This window comes from Pristis pectinata, chromosome 26 (genome assembly GCF_009764475.1).
Source record: "Pristis pectinata isolate sPriPec2 chromosome 26, sPriPec2.1.pri, whole genome shotgun sequence".
NCBI classification, from domain to species: domain Eukaryota; kingdom Metazoa; phylum Chordata; class Chondrichthyes; order Rhinopristiformes; family Pristidae; genus Pristis; species Pristis pectinata.
In genome coordinates this window covers 4,512,954-4,530,691 of record NC_067430.1, presented here as the reverse complement: position 1 = coordinate 4,530,691, position 17,738 = coordinate 4,512,954, and the positions used below count along the sequence as shown (strand labels likewise).

The window sequence follows — 17,738 nt, the reverse complement described above, 5'->3', positions numbered from 1 at the left end:
TTAGGCAGGCTGCTCTGGTTTCCTCCCATGTCCCAGGGACTTGCGAGAAGATTAATAGCATACCGGAAGAATTCAGTGGGTCAGGCAGCATCTGTGGAAGGAAATGGTCAGTGGATGTTTCAGGACCCGAAACATCGACTGTCCATTTCCTTCCACAGATGTTGCCTGACCTGCTCACTTCCTCCAGCACTTCATTGCTCCAGATTCCAGCACCTGCAATCTCTTGTCTACAGTAAATTACTCCTTAGTGTGACACAAAAGGTTTAGGAGTTGATGAGCATGTGAGAGAAAATAAGTTGTTGAGTGCAGGGAAATCGGGAGAGGTGGAATGGAACCAATGGGATTCCTATCTTGGGAATTGGCATGGACTTGTTGGGTGGAATGACAGCCTTCCCTGTCATAAGTAAGAAAGACAATCCCGACAGACTAGACTGAAAGCAGCATTAATGATGTGCATCTGGATGTGAACTTGGCCAAGTACGCAAGGGACTCACTGATTCATGGTCTCAGCTGGTTACTATTGAACTCAGGATGAGCACGTTCCATGTTAAAACTTTCTCCATTGGGTATGATCTAATGAGTTTTAAGTGGCTATTTTGGGGGGAATCTACTGCAGATGTTTATTTTGGAATCCGGATTGCTTTGTTTGGCTTCTAATGAACAAAGTACGTTTGCGTTCCCTCCAGCTCAGTTGCAGGTTATGTTCTCAAGCTCCACTCCAGGAACTCAGAAATATTCTAGGGTGATGTGGATTGTTGGTGATGTTGTCTTTTGATTTAGCTGTCACACTAAGGTTATGTTGCCTGTTCCAGCGGTTTGGCTGGGTGTTAAATGTGTCCTGGCACTTCTTGCAGCAGAGACTTTTCCCAGTGTCTTGACCAACTTTTCTCCATGAATCAACATAGATCACAGGAAGACATTTGTATAAACCCCTTGCCATATTTATCCAGAACCAGAATGATCATGCCTGCACTTAAAGTAGGTCACACGAGGTACTCCAGGACTTTGCTATGAAATGTGCTAAAGCACAATAAAAATGAAAGCTCAGTCCATTTCCTGGACAATTTTACATATCTTTACTCTTGATTAATTTAAATTGCTTAAAATGGTAACTCCATTTAGTAGGAATTTTTAAACCATCAGGTTGTATTCTTTTACTTGTCATTTTGTTTGATCAGGCTTATAAAGCTCAAGTCTCAGGTGAGTTTTAGGTGGCATTTGTTTACATTGGATACGCCAGTCAAGCTTTGCCAGGAAAGAAAGCTGCAGCCAGGACATTGGATTTATTTCTTTTAAGCATGAATGTGTGCTCCAGTGTGATTAGCAAGCCCACTCAAAAATGGTTTTAATTTGATCATGGCTCATACAGCATACAGTCCTGGTCACCATATCATGGGGAAGATATGATTGCACTGGAAAGCGTGTAGAGTAGACTAGAAAACTAATTGTAAAGAAAGATTAGATGAGGCCTACAAAGCTACAGACCTGTTGCTGGAGGGTGGGATTAGACTGGGTAACTCAGTTCTCTGAGGAGAAACATGATGGGTGGAAGAGCCTTTTTTTTAAATTTTCTGTGATTCTAATTTCCTCGGTAAAGCTGCGCTCTCAGTTGCTTTCACATCCTCTTGTTGTATGTGGGAAGAAAGAAAAGACAGTCTTATGTTTTTGTCAGACCTTTCAAGACTGTGCGATACCCCAGAATAATTTGCTGATGAAGTACTTTTGAAGTGCATGGTGCTATAATTTTTGAAAATGCAACTGTCAATTTGTACATAATGAAGATTTATGGTAAATATTTGATCAGTTGATAGGTTTTACTAGTGTTGATCAAGCAGTAGTATTTGGATGTGATACTGGGAGAATTTCCTAACCCTGGAAAAAGTGTCATGGGATTTTTATTTGCCTGCTTATTGACATCAGCATGCTCTGATGTATTTTGAGCTAATATGAGCCTTTTTGAAGATTAATCTCATGGTAATGTAGGAAATGCAACAGCTGACTTGTGCTCAACAATGATCCACAACAGGAACGTGATAATACAAGATCTGTTTTTGGTAAAGTTGATTGAGGGAGGAAATATTGGGCAAATCACTGGGGTGAACTCGCCTGCTGTTCTTCAGGTCCTGTTCAGTCTTTTGTTTACCTGAGAGAATACTTGAGACCTTGGTTTAATCTGGTAGAGCACATCTTTATTGTGGTCCAGAGTGACAATCCAAAATATTGCCCAGGGTCATACATAATGAAGTACTGATATTTTTAATCAAAATACAAATGCCATAGTTTTAAAAAGTTATAGTTCATTGCATTAGTTAAATTTAAAATACTCTATGCTTCACAAATTAAATCTGACACTTAAAAATAATATTCTTCCTGCTCCCTCATTACATATCTACTGCTCCTTCCAACTGAGCTTTTGACAAATAACTTCCATGTTCTTTTTAAAAGCACTTGAGGCTCCTTTTATTGAGAAGGAAAGTTTTACATTTGTATGCTTCAGTCAAAAAGAGGGGTGCTAGGAACTTGTAGATCCAGAGAGGCACACCTTGTGCTGTGTGCATCACAGCTTCAGAATATTAGAGTCACCTCTTGTCATTCAATAAGACCTTGATTTGACAAACATTAGGACTTTGTGGGTGAGGAATACAGGCAAGACTCCAATAAATCTCATGAAGAGGCATCGGAACCATGCACAGCCAAGACAGAAGCAACCCTTTTGGAGTGATAACCCTTGTGAAAATGAGCAGGCTGGGTGGAACGATCCCACCTGCCTGACATGGCTTGGTGACAGTATGTTACAGTGAACCACAAGTTCACTGTATCTCGCCCAACAGACGGTAGCTCCACCAGTGCAGTATTACTCAGCACTGAATGAAAGTGCGAAAGATGTTCTGGTTGGTAAGTTAATTGGCTACTATAAATTGCCTTTGGTGTAGGTGGGTGGCAGTAGAATAAGATGTTGGGAGGGGAGCTGATACAGATGCAAGAGGAAAAATGGGATTAGTGTAGATGGATGCTTGATGATCGGTGCAGATGTGGTGAGCCATTAGGGCCTATTTCTGTGCTGTATGATCCATGTTCAAATTTATTGTGAAGGGCAAACATACCCAGGGTATAAATGCCATGAAAATTAGCTCTTTGCTGCAGCAGCACAGTACATTATAAAGGTGACAAACATAAATTACATCAACTTAAATTAACATAAATTATACATAACTTACACGACAAAATAAACAAAAAATAGAATGACCTTAGTGCAAATTGAGGGAAATATAGTCTGGGGTAGAATTAGGGTTTTTCAGGTCTGTCAAAGAACCTTATGGCAGTGGGGATGAAGCTGTTGTTGAACCTTGAGGTGTGGGTCTTTGGTACCTCCTGTCTGATGGCAAGGGGGCACGGCCTGAATGATGGGGGTCCTGGATGATGGATGCTGCCTTCCTGAGACACCGCCTCTTGTAGATGTCCTTGATGGTGGGGAGAGCTGTACCCGTGATGGAACTGGCTTAGTCCACCACTCTCTCTGTAGCCTCTTGCGTTCCTGTGCATTGGAGTTTCCACACCAGGCTGTGATACAACCAGTCAGAATGCTTTCCATTCTACATCTGTAGAAGTTTGTCAGAGTCTTTGATGACCTGCTGAATCTTCTTAAACTTCTATATGCTCATCTTTGGAGGGGGGCCCACAACATATTGACTCCAAGGCAAGAGTGCTGCCACCTCAGACAAGCCTGATACTGCAGGGTCTTTTAATTAATTATATGTAATTTATTAAAATAGTGAACCCCAACTGCTCTTTCACGGTAACATATAATTAGAAGTGAATGTGTCTCCATTAAAAACAAACAGAAGAAATTAATGGCAAACAAAAGCATTGCTTGATTTTAATGACACGTATTTGTATATTTTTCAGTATCAGATATTTATTCCCATGGTGAATAAGGTGATGATGCGCCACAAGATAAACCATCAACGATATGATGTGTTAATATGTCGCATTGTAAAGGTGAGTTTGGATTTAATTCCTCTTTAAGTTTGAAAATGCAGTACTGCCTGGATTCTGTTTTGTTTTAGCCCAAACCTTCAACATCTCCCACTCAACAAAGGTAAGGGTAGCAGGTGCAAAGATCATTGCCACTTGCAGGTTTGCCTCTAAGTTGCATACCATTCTGACTTGGTAATATATTACCATTTTAATTGCACAGCACTGAACCTCTAACTAAACCTTGACCTTGACATGTAATTGGTGTGGTCATCAGAAGAGATCTGTACTGTAGAATTCTTCAGCATTTATCATGTATTTACAGTGTGAAGGTGGATACGCATTGACCCAAGTTTGATCAGGCCTGAAATGCAACTTTTATGGAGCTACTCATTAGGGATTTGCTTACTTGTTTTGGCAAAGTACAGTTTGCTAACCGACAGGCAACAATATCTGACTTTGTAAAACTGGAGTGAAGTATTCCTAAGTCACATTTCTCCTAATATGTAATTTCGTCTTTTTTTCATGACAACAGTAGAATTTTTAAGTACATCTCCCAATTTTTCAGCAAACCCCACCCCACAGCCCTCCTATATACCACACCCTTGGGTTTCTGTTGGGGAAATATTTATTTGGCTACATCATAACCATGTTGAAAATTGCCTTCACTTCTGTTATGATTGATCAAATAAGTCTATTTTTGCCAAATGCAAATTTGCTTAAGAGTGAAATTTAGCACAGGCGAAGAGCTTACTTATAAAGCAGCAATGGGTGAATTAATATCCTACTCCTTATCCTGGCTTTAGCCCTCTTCCTTTCCAGTCCTGGTGAAGGGTCTTGACCCAAAATGTCGACTGTTTATTTTCCTCCATAGATGCTGCCTGACCTGCTGAGTTCCTCCAGCACTTTGTGTGTGTGTTGATACAGTATCTTCAGTTTTACTGGTCACGCAAAAATCTGATTTCTGTTTCTATTGCTAAGGAAATTATTTAAATTAATTTAAATGTGCACAATAGGGTTACACGTTGGCTGAAGAAGAGGAAGATCCTATAATTTTTCAACACCGGAGTTCACGAGGCAATCAAGGTGACACGCTGTCTAGTGGACCCGTGGAAACCGGACCTATGAAGAAATTGCATGTTAGCACCACCAATCTGCAGAAGGTTTGTGCATGGTTATAGATGAAATCAATACATAATTTTATGTATGTATACTTTACATGAATCTTAGTGATGGGCAGTGGAAACTGCTTTTATACTTGTGTATGAATTTACCACAAATATCTTTAACTGTATCAAAACTTTAAAGGAACAGAGTAAAGTGACTTGTGTTGTACTTTGGGCATCAAAACAAGCAGGAAATGTCAATGCAGATTGCAGAAATATTTCATGGAGCCTTGCTGAGGTCCTTAAATTCCACACTGCATTTTCAAAGCTGCTGCATGTCTATGGTGTCACTTAACTATCCGTGGCAATATTTAAATGTCAAATGCATATTAAAAACAAATAATTAGCAATTTGTAAATCAAATGTCAACTTTTTCTAACTCGCTTGGTAGTCTTCATGGCTGCATATGCCTTATTTAATGTGGAAATATAATAATTTACACTCTGTTAAAGACTGTTTCAACAGACATTAATTGTGATAGTGTTATACTGCAGGTATTTGCTTAGAGCACTGTAGAGCCAGAAACATTAATTTCTACTGATTACTATGCAAGGTCTAGTTAACATTTTTAGTTACAGTGCAACAACAATAAAACTAATGAGATTGACTATTTCCATCTTCAGGAGGTATCATACTATTTAGAAAGTAGAAACAGACCTTTTAATCCACGTGGTCTGGGCATTACATGAACCTCTTCCTACTTCTCTCCCTCATATGTTTAATAGTCAGCCATGGCTTATTTCTTAGCAGTTTTGTCAATAATTCAGGTTGTGGGTTCAAATCCCACTCTAGTTACCTGAGCACAAAAATCAAGACACTCACTCCAGTGCAGTACTGAGGGAGTGCTTTCAGATGAGACATTAAATTGAGCCCTTGTCTATGCTCTTAAATGGGTGCAAATGATAGCCTAATATTATTTCAGGGTCAGTATTTCTCCTGATTAATGCTTTGATATATTAAAAAAAATCTGGTGCATCAGAGTGTTTTTATGCTGTGTGCAAATTGGCTGTTTCTTTTATTCATTTGCAAGAGGTGGGCTGTACTGGCATTGCTAACATTGAATGCCCTTCCATAATTGTCCTTGAGCAGGTGGTGGTGAGCAGTCCTTGTGATGAAGGGGGATTAGTTCCATTTTACAACAGAGTCTACAATTCAGGAATATTTTATTGGCCATAATGCAAGTTGGGGTGTTGTGTCTGCAACTTTTAAGTACTTCATTCGCTGTAGAGATGAACGGTGCTATATAGATGCAAGTGTTTTTCGGCCTGGGATTCCCTAAAATGCATTTTATGATAACTGCCTTAATTAATTCTTGCACTAGTGAGTTGTACATCCTAATTATTCTCTGGATGAAGATGTTTTCCTGGAACTCCCTGTTGTGTACATTAGCAACAAACTATTTATCAAAATGCAAAGTGCTATTACCTTGGCATTTGTTTCTGGGGTATTACAAAGAGGTATTAAAGTAGGCTTTTTAGTAAAACTAGACTTTGAATGTTAGCCATTAGGGATCATACCTGATGTATTTTTAATGTAGTTCTATTAAAATCAAGCTATTAAAAGTCATAAATTGATATTTATTGCTAATTTGTTCATTGCATGACCTTAGAACACAAAGGCAGCATTTATAGCACATTTCATGCCCCCTTTTATACATCCCAAAGCACCTTAAAGCCAGTAAAGTACTTTGGAAGTGTAAATACTATACTAATGTAGGAATTGAAGCAACTGATTTGTGTACATCTCCCACAATTCGATAATAACTTGTTATTTGCTGATGTAATGTTGAGTGAGGAATAAATACTGACTAGGTTACCAAGGGAAAACTCTACTGTTTTTCGTCAAATTAATGCTGTTGAATCCATCTGATGGGCCCATTTAACATTTTGTCCAAGAGAGAGCACAGCTGACAAAAGTGGCTGACAGGCTGCTGATACAAAGCGTACATACAAAATTAAACTCTATTTGAAATAAGAATGAAAGAAATAGATGAACTGTAATTCAGTAACATAAGATTAGAAGCGTTTATTTTAGTGGTTAAATTTTCATTTCAATTTGATGCTTTATTAATTTCCATGGAAATGTCTGTTACTAATTAGAAACAAAAATCATAGTTTTAAGCTGAATGATTTAGAAGGTACCATTGGTGATTATTAACAGATGAAAGCTTAATACACACGTGACATTCCTTTGTCCACTGTTATGAAGCAGGCATTAATGTTTTCATTTTACTTTATTTTTGATACCAGCTAGTGTTTCAAAAGGTTATTTCATTAGTAAAATTCAGATATTTTAGCAGGACCACAATAGTGAGTTAAATAATTGAAGCTTGAGCTTCTGTAGTGAACTGCTTGACAAAGTTTCACAAAGGAGCAATTGTTCGCACTTTATATTTCTTTTTCAGGCATGGGGAGCAGCCAGGAGAGTTTCTAAAGATGACTGGATGGAATGGTTGAGACGATTAAGTGTGGAATTACTGAAAGAATCCCCATCACCTGCACTCCGCTCATGTTGGTCACTAGCTCAGGCCTACAACCCTTTAGCTAGGTAAAAATTCTAGTTTTAGTTATTTATTGCCAATTTATAGATCTTAAGTGAGGATTAAATATTGGACCATCAACAACTGTATTCAGCTATTAATGTCATCACGTTGATGCACATCACAGAAGGGCAGAGAAAATATTTCAAGGATGTTCTCAAGGCTTCTCTCTTCATACAAGGCAGCAATAAATTAAACACCTTTGTAGATTCCTGATGTTATTGAACCTGAGGCAATTTGGCTGGTTTTTATGCACTGACTTTTACAATTAAACCAAAATCAGTTAGTAGAGGGTTGGAGGTTCAATCTGTGGAATGCAATGAACCTTGGTTTAATTTTTGAGAAAAATATGGCAGAGTTTCCAAACCGCAATTGAAGTCCTGTTTCTGGTGAAAAGTCTGGATCAGATCCAGCCTTGATGCTGCCACCCATTGTTGAATGAACTGCTAATGTTCACTGACTAGACTTCTACTTGGAAAATAGAGACATTGGAGAGTAATAAGGCTACACAGTATCCACTCATAAATAAAGTCGCAAGGTTACAGGGAAAAGGATAGTTAAACTAATGGGATTGCTGCCCTTGGAAATGACGGGCCAAATGGAGGCCTCTTGTGTTGCAGTAAATATGAGATGAGAAATGTGCTTGATTAAAGCCACAGTTCATATTTCAGATAGCTCTTCATTTCTTTTTCTATATAGTGAAGAGATATTTTTTATCTAAACAGGCAGATAATTGGTTTCCTTATTATATACTAATATTTTTGACTTTCTTCTTATGCAGGGACTTGTTTAATGCAGCCTTCCTCTCCTGTTGGTCAGAACTGCATGAATCACAGCAAGATGAGCTGATCAGAAGTATTGAGCAAGCTTTGATTTCTCAGGATATTGCTGAAGTCACACAAACACTGCTGAACCTGGCAGAGTTCATGGAGCACAGTGACAAGGTAAAAGAGAAGCTAGCACAAGAACACAAGTGCTGGAAAGATTCTGCAGGTCCAGCAGCATCTTTGGAAAGTGAAGCAAAGAGGTTCTTGGACCTGAAAATGTTAACTCTGTTTCTTTTTCACACACGCTGCATCACCTGTTGAGTGCTTCCAACAACTTCTGTTTTATATCAACTTTCCAGAGTCTGCAGTTTTTTTTTGATTTTCGAAAGAGAAGATGAACTTGGCTGAATCAAACTCTAAAAATGTTTATTTTTACCAAAACAGGGGCAGCACAGTGGTTTAGCGAGTGAAGCATGGAGAATCTCAAAGCCTGCCCCATTACTCAATAAGACTATGGCAAAATTTTTACAACTCTCCTCTTCCCCTATCTCCAAATGCCTCAATTCTCTTTGTGAAAATGCTCATTTAATACTCACGGTCCTCAGAGATTGGATATTCTTAAGATTCTACACACTGAATAAGATATAGCTTCCCTTCACTCCTAAATCGCTGACCTTGTGCTGAAGTCCACAGACACTAGTTGTAGACCATCCTGCCAGGGAAAAATACCATCTCACCATCTGTACTTTTGTCCTGGAAGGATCTTGTACATTTCTTTGAGAATGCATCTTATTTTTTTGAAACTCCTGAAGACGAAGGCCTATTATACTCCATCTATGCTCACCACCCACCCCCCCACCCCACCCCCATCCTAATCAAGTGAACTTTTGTTGCATGCACTCTTAAGCAAGGATAATTAAGGAAACCAGAACTGTGCCTGGTACTTGAGGTAAGATCTCGCCAAAGCTTCATAGAATCACAGTAAGGCTTCTTTACTCTTATATTCCCAATCCACTTGCAGTGAAGCTTAACATGCCTTTTGATGTCATTGTCACTTGCTATACCTGTTTTTTAATATACCATGAATTGTTAAATACAGTTTAAAAAAAATCTTCTTCTGAATTTGGGCAATTATTAATGCCCCAATTTCTTAAAAAACCTTTTCCTACCAAATAGACAACTTCGTACTTTCCCACATTATTCCACTTCCTTATTGTCCAGTTGCTTAATGGGCCCATAATTTCTTTGCAGCTTCTGTGTCCTGCTCACAGCTTAGCTTACCTTCTAGCTTTTTACTATCTTGGATACATTGCACTCAGCACTCATTTGTCATTAATGTGGATTGAAAGTAGTTGACATCCCAAAAATGACCTGTTATTTCCAACTGTTTTCTGTTTGTTAACCAAATATTAATTTACACTTGGATAATAAGACATCTTGGTGTCTTAATCTTGTTTACAATATCAAATGGCTTTGGAAATCGAAACTTATTAATTTTCCCCTTATTTACCCTACATTTTGCTTCTCATATCTCTAGTGGATTTGGGAGGTGTGATTTCCATTTCATAAAACATCGTTGACTCTGCGTCACCCTATAGTGACTTTCTGGCTGCAGTCCAACCATGTCTTAAGTAATTCTACAATTCTCCCACTACTCCTCGTTGGGCTCACTCATCTATATTTATATGTATTTTGTTTCTTTTTTTGACCATTTACAAGCTTCCAATCCTTGGGTATCATTTTAAATCAAATGTGATGCATCTACTAGCTCTGCAGACAGCTTTTTTTAAAAAAAAGTCCTTGAGTGTAGCACATCAGTTCATTGAATTTGTCAGTGTTTAATCCCATCAATACTATTATGATGTTGCTTCCATTCATTAAATCCTTGGCTCCCCATGGTTCCTATTGAAAAGGTAAATACAAAATATTTGTTTAACATCTCTGCAATTTTACTCTCAACTGGGATTTTTCTTGGCTTTGTTTCTAAAAGAATTGTATATTTTGCTAATCTCTTTTTTTACTTCTGAAAGTCTCTGCAGCTTTATTTTCTTGCTAGTTTACACTTACATTTTGTTTGTTCCTCTATCTTGGTAATTCTTTGGTGAATTTTAAACTTCCCTTTCCTCCAGCTTATAAACTTTTGTCAAACTTGTAGACATGTTATCATCTCTAGTATTGTACCATTTTTCCAATGAAGCTTTTATTCAGCTGAAATTCTAACTTATATTTTTAACTGTTCATCAGCTCACATCTCTCATTACATTGTATTATTTAATTTCCCAATCTTGCACAGCCCCGCTCCCCCACATAACTCCATAATTTGCTTGGTTTAAACTTGTAATTCAGATTCAACCTTAGCCACCTCACTTTCAATTTTAATGCTAAATCTATAAAATTAGCATTCTTTCCCAGATTATGCTTTATTTTGTCACTAATGGCTAATTTGACTTATCTAATAACAACATGGTATATTTGGTAGCCTGTTCTCTAGTTGGCTACTCAATGTGTTTACCCTAAACAAATTTACCTCATATGTATTCCATGAGTTCTTCCTTTGAGCCACTTTTCCCAACTTATTTTGCTGGTTTGTTTAAGACCAACGTTCCAAATTTATTACATTACCCTTCTCTACTTTCTTGGTTTGTATTTCATCTAACACTGATTGCTGTTGGGGAACCTATAATGTTCTCCCACTAGAATTTTCTGTCCCTTGCTATTTCCTGGTTCCTCCAGAACTGATTCTGCATCCCAATTTTCTGGCTTAAGTGCTTTATTGCTGCTTGCTTTTATCTCTTGTATGATCAGGACTACTTGTCTCTTGCATATCTGCTAAAAATCAAGAACTCAACCTTGATCATCCTGCAATCAACTCTCGGCAATGATTGCATGATCAAACCCATTTAGACTTATTTGTGCAAAAACTACAGATGTTGCAAATCTGGTAGAAAGACAAAAAAAAAGTGCCTGACGTACTTAACAAGTTGGGCAGTGTCCGTAGAGAGAGAAACTGATTTAATTTCTACCAGTTCTGCACAGATGCCGGCTGACCTGCTGATATTTTTTTTATTTGCATTAATAATTCTTCATCTTGTTTTAGATTTGCTCTTGTTTTATATCCCTTTGTGGGCTGGGGGCATTACTGGCATGGCCAATACTTGTTGCCTAGTCTGAATTATCCTCAAGAAGTGAGTGGTGAGATACTTTCTTGTGTCACCGCATTTTGTGTGTTGAACCATGTTTTTTAGGTGAATGCAGTTGGTTTTTGGAATTTGACCGGGTGATGATATAATCCCAATATTTTTCTAAGTTAGGTTGGTGCACAGTTTGGCAGAAAACCTTTGGCAGTACTGTTACCTTTGTCCTCCTACACAGTAGAGGTCCTGGGTCTGAGAGATTGTTTCATTATACCCTTGAGCTGGTACGTGCTGCATCTTAGTGCACCAGGGGTGAAAGGAGTGAATGTTTCAGAGAGTGCATGGGAAATACTACATTCCAGTCCATACGTGTGCCTTTCCAACACCTACAAGGCATAAGTATAGACTGGAATATAATAAAGGCCAATGGTTATTGGTTATTCACTTGGAAGCCCGTAACAACCTGAAGGTCTGAGTGGTGGTGAAACACTGAAGTGCTGGTATGAGGGACCAGGTACACTTTGCATCCAGCCCCTTAGCTTTATGCAAAGACTGGCTAGTGTACTGATGACAGCCCCGTTCACTGCCTCTATTTAAATTATATTACTTTATTTTAATATTAGTTATTTGTTAGCATATTTAGATATTGTAAATTTACTTTTTATCTGTTTAATAATTTTATCTTCAATTTATTAAACCTATCCGTCAAAGACATTTTAGAGTACTTCAAAAATGTGTGCTTCTAATTTTGCTGCATGCATTCACTGCAGGGAATGAGCTCCACAGCTGATGGTTGCTGCTTGCATTAAGTGGAAATGCAGATTCTGCCTGACCTGCCCAGTGTTTCCAGCATTTCAGATTTCCACCATTAGCAGTTTTTTTTTTGATTTTCATGTACTTGTGTCTCATGCCTCATTTTTGTTTAACAGTAATATCAGATGTTTTGGAGAAATGTTCCTGAAAGAAGTGGGGGAGAAAGGTGACTAATTCCATCATTTCCATCAGGGGCCTCTACCATTGAGGGATGATAATGGCATTGTCCTCCTTGGAGAAAGAGCAGCAAAATGTCGTGCATATGCCAAAGCTTTGCATTATAAAGAGCTGGAGTTCCAGAAAGGTCCCTGTCCTGCAATTCTAGAATCATTAATTAGGTAAGTAGAGCCGCTTTGTTTAAAACAACCACAGAATTTCATATACTATAGTTTTGATTGCACTGGCAGGTCTGAAGAATAATTAATTATGATTAAACTCTTCAGGGTTTAGGAGGTGAATTGGCACGCCATAGTGGACATTTTTAAAAAAAAAAGTAGAACTGCTTTTCCCTTTTGATATCCAACCCAACTGGAGCCAATGAAACAGAATATCAGCCAGTGTGTGCAATGCAATGCAGCCTGTATTGTAGCCCACTGACATCCAAGTTCATGCACTCATCCTCAGATTAAGTCACCATGTTGCACAAATTGAAGCAAGAAAGAGAATCTGGTACAATTTAAGGATTCCAGTTTGTAATTATTGACGTTGTAGTTTAAAAGATAGTGTGTATACATATTTGAAGTTTGCATCCATAAAAACAATTTAAGTTGCTTATGGTGTAAAATTGGCAGTGTAATTCAGTAGAATATTGCCCATAATAAAGTTGTACAGAATTGTTTCTACTCCATTTTATGATGCCATGTTGATTTTGCATTGAGGGCCGTATACCGTCAGCCCAAGTGAAGCTAGTTACTGGTAGCATTACCTAAGAAGTGTTCTGTATTTAAATTTACAAACCATATCATCTGAACATCTGAACTGAAAGATGGACATGAGTAAAAATGTGTTCACTGTTAAAACAGACATTGATAAAAGCAGCTGTGTAAGTAAAATGCTGATTTAAAAACAGGACATGTTGTCTTTACATTTATATTAACCAGATTTCTAACCTTTCTTCCTCTCTTGAGAATTATGTACTTACATTTGGAAAATGTCTCAACTCTTAACATGGTTAAAAGTTCCATTGTTTGAAATGTGTTGTGTATTTTTGTTTGGTTTTGGTATTTTAGAAGAATTTCCTCAAGGTTTAAGTTCTAATTAAATCTCAATACAGGGTCAGTAGGTATCTGCATTAATAATTGGAGGTTTTCTTTATTTTTTTTTATTCTGCCTAAAAAAAGATTAACTTAATGATCTCTTATAGATGAAAACAAGTAGCTTTGCTGGTAATTCAGAGTTGGGAGGTAAATTGTGATAACCAATAAGCTTGTGTCTAGTTTTCATTTTTCAAAATTAAACTCAATCTAACATTCTCTAAGTTTTTAATAAAATTATTTTCTTAGAGGTTGTATTGAAGGAAATGCTAGCTGCACATTGGTTCATCGACGGCAATTAATACTTTCCATGTCGGGCAACTTTGGTTTTGCTAGCTTTGCACAAGCGTACATATTGGAGATAAGATGCTCACTTAATTATATTTCTGGAAGATATTCATAACTCTTTTTTTCCTCTGACTTTTTCCACATTTATATTCCATTTACATTACAAATTATGTAAAAGTGGCTTTTAATTTGCCTCTAACTTGCTTGCATTATGAAAGGGTGGAGGGAGTGAAGGGATGGGGTTGCAGAGAGCTGGGATAAATGTATAACTGCAACAACAATAAAAAGAGGCTGTTAAATGTATCTTCAATTCGTTTTTTGAGAGTATTCAGAGTTTAGAAAATAATTTGTCATTGATCAGTGTAAAAGAATCACAAAAAAATTATGACACAGAAGGAGGACACTCAGCCCATCGTATCTGTGGTCCTCCAAAAAGTCTACCAAGCCAAATCCCACCTTCCAGAATGAAGTCTGCAACTCTGCAAGTCATAAAGTCAAGTACAGATCAAAGTACGGATTAATTGCGATGAGGGTTTCTGCCTCCATCCCCTTTTATGCAGTGAGTTGCTATCCCCTGCTGCTACTCCGATTGGGGGTGGGTGGTAATATCCACATCTCCCCTCTAACCTTCTACCAGTTACTATAAATCTATGTCTCCAGGCCTTTCCTGTTTACTCTATCATAAGCTTATACACCTCAATTAAGTCTCTGCTCAGCCACCTTTGTTCCAAAGGAACCAGCCCCAGCTTACCTCGTGGCTATTAATTTGCAATCCTGGCAGCATCCTCTTCAATCTCATGCCCACACTCATGTGCAATCATATGTTTATTGAAATGTGACCAGAGATGGATGTAGTTGTCTAGCTCCTGTCTAGGAGTGTCATCTCCCTTCTGTTGAATTCTTGACTGAATAAAAGAGTCATCCTTTTTAACCACCTCAGTAATCTGTCCTCTAAGAACTTGTGGACAAACATTAAGGTTCCTCTGTTCCTCCACAACACTTAATATCCTACCGTTTATTGTATATTTACTTTCCATTTTATAATAATTTTATTTACAGCATTAAACAACATACGGTTAAAGTACTGTCCTTGGTGTCTAAGTTGCACTGTAATTCCTGTAGTGCCTCTGGTTCCAGAAGGCCTTCTAGCTAGACAGCAGACACTGTGTGCTCTCTCTTCAGGAATGCCCAAGTATGAATGTAACCTCAGGAGAGGGGCAGACCGTTGGCTTGGATGGAAATCCTGTTGTCTGGATTGGAAAATGGCCACCTATGACCAAACCTGTTGCACCTTCCCAAAGATGTCTTAAAGGTTTCATCCAACTCTAGTTTAGAAGATAAAACATAGAACAGTACAGCACAGGAATAAGTCCTTTGTCCCACAACGTCTTTGCCGACCATAATGCCAATTTAAACTGCACATCTGCCTGCACGTGTCCTATATCCCTCCATACCCTGCCTGTTCACATGCCTCTCTAAATGCCTCTTAAACGTTGCTATTGTATCTGCTGTCATCACTTCCCCTGGCAGTGCATTCCAGGCACATACACTGTGTAAAAGAACTCGCCGTGTAAATTTCCTTTAAACTTTCCCCCTCTCATCTTAAAGTTGTGCCCCTTAGTATTTGATGTTTCTATCGTGGGAGAAAGACTCTGAACATCTACCCTGTCTATGCCTCTCATAATTTTATGTACTTCGATCAGGTTGCCCCTCAGCCTCTGATGCTCCAGAGAAAACAACCCAAATTTGTACAACCTCTCCTTATAGCTTATACTCTCTAATCCAGGCACTATCCTGGTGAACCTCCTCTTCTTTCTCTCCAAAACCTCCACATCCTCCTTGAAAAGTGGTGACCAGAACTGCACACAGTTCTCCAAATGTGGCCCAACCTAAGTTTTACACAGCTGCAACACAACTTGACAACCATTATACTCACTGTCCCAACTGATACAGGCAAATATGCCATTTGCTGCCTTTACCATCCTATCCTTGTGTTGCCACTTTCATGGAGCTATGGACTCGCACCCCAAGATCCCTCTGTACCTCAATGCTCCTCAGGGTCCTGCCATTTACTGTATGCTGTCCTCTTGCACTCGATTTCCCAAAGTACAACACCTCACACTTGCCCACATTAAACTCCATCTGCTATTTCTCTGCTCCTATTTCCAACTGGTCTATGTCCTGCTGAATCCTTTGATAGCTGTCCTCACTATCCACAACTCCTCCAAGTTTTGTGTCACCTGCAAACTTGCTAATCAGTCCACCTACATTTTCATCCAATGTGGTTCTGCCACTGATCCTTGTGGAACACGACTGGTCACAGACCTCCAGTCAGAATAACACTATTCCACTACTACCTTCTGTCTTCGACGGCCAAGCCACTTTTACTGATTTGTGTACGCAAAGCTGACTGAAAACTACACGACAGTTTTTGAATTTTTTGTGTTGCTCGATATTAGGATTTATAGCTATTTTATTTACAAGTGTGAGGAAAGCATCCTCAATTTTAAAATAAACTGCCAGCCATTCAAACAGACCATATGAATTGAATATGCATTTTTATGTCAACTAATACATATTACAACTGAATAATAATACTTGGATTCATCCAATGATAATGGTGATTCTGGAATTTAATATTTATATCAGAATCAAACATGCAAAAGTTATTGTTGATCTAACCAGAGCTCTGAAGCCCTTGAGCACCAACAACTTTGCAACATTTCTTAAAGCATTAAAATAGAAGTATGGTTTCAGTCAATCATTTGATTCATCTTTCAAGCAGCCTGAGTAACATGCTGCAGATTTTCATTTTGGTTTATTATGGAAATACTTTGAATCCATCAGAAATCAAAAGTTGCTTTCAGTCATGCTCTCCATTCGCTTTGAAATCTGTTAGCAGTGCTCAGGATTAAAGAGCTCAACTGTGTTAGCTGGTTGATTGCCATTTGAAATTTCGCTTGTATACTTTATTGAAAATTGGTAGTTCTCTGCAAGAAAAATGCTCAACTGGTCTCATTTGGAACTCACGATAATAATCTGTGTTAGCTGCATACAATGATGTTCAACCACAATGACCAAATGGAGTTTTCTTTTTTTTTTGAAGAACTTGTATCATAATGCTACTTGGCTAGATTTTATGAGAGGTTTTAGAAATTCATGAATATTAATCATAAGTGTTGTTGAAGCATAAGCTGTAACAAGTTAATTAGACGTTAACATCACTTAAGTTCTGTGGTATTTTCTTCAATTTGTTTCAAACTGAAAGTACCCCAACATTAAGCATCCATCTATTATTAGACAATAGACAATACAGTGACATAAACTAGTATTTGTTATGACTCAATGATGAAAGTTGCCACTTTTCTTGGTATGTGGTGGGTTCAGTAGCTTAGTGTTGAGATTTCCATGCAGTGATCTGTGTATAATAGGCTGGCACTGTGGCACAGCAGTTATCGTAGGAGACGCTCAGTTCTTGGTGCCATCTGTGACGAGTTTCCATGTTTTCCTGTGACCACATGGTTTTCCCCAGATGCTCTGGTTTTGTAGACCTGTCCCAAATATGTACTGGTTATTATGTTAATTGGCTACTGTAAATTACCTTGGTGTAGGTGACTGGTGGGAAGATCGAGGTGTTGTTAATGGGCATGTGAGAGAAAACAGGTTACAGGAAAACAAGTGGTCTTCTATGTTGTAAGGAAATACAATGTAATACGAACGTTCTCCAGCCACTTGGAAAGAGATGACAAACAATAAACAGTGTTGTAAATTATGACTTAAAAGGCAATAGTATCTCTGATTTT

The 17,738-nt window shown here is 38.2% G+C and overlaps 1 protein-coding gene across 5 annotated transcripts in view; it reads left to right on the top strand.

Moving 5' to 3' along the window:
* The window catches only part of mtor (mechanistic target of rapamycin kinase), a 237,425-nt gene that overhangs the window by 87,527 nt on the left and 132,160 nt on the right, over nt 1-17,738 (top strand). For all 5 annotated transcript variants that reach the window (XM_052039584.1, XM_052039580.1, XM_052039582.1 and 2 more), the window contains exons 24-28: nt 3,907-3,999; nt 4,992-5,138; nt 7,546-7,688; nt 8,462-8,624; nt 12,587-12,732. In XM_052039584.1, coding sequence (XP_051895544.1) covers nt 3,907-3,999; nt 4,992-5,138; nt 7,546-7,688; nt 8,462-8,624; nt 12,587-12,732 — 692 coding nt within the window. The remainder of the gene's footprint in view (nt 1-3,906; nt 4,000-4,991; nt 5,139-7,545; nt 7,689-8,461; nt 8,625-12,586; nt 12,733-17,738) is intronic.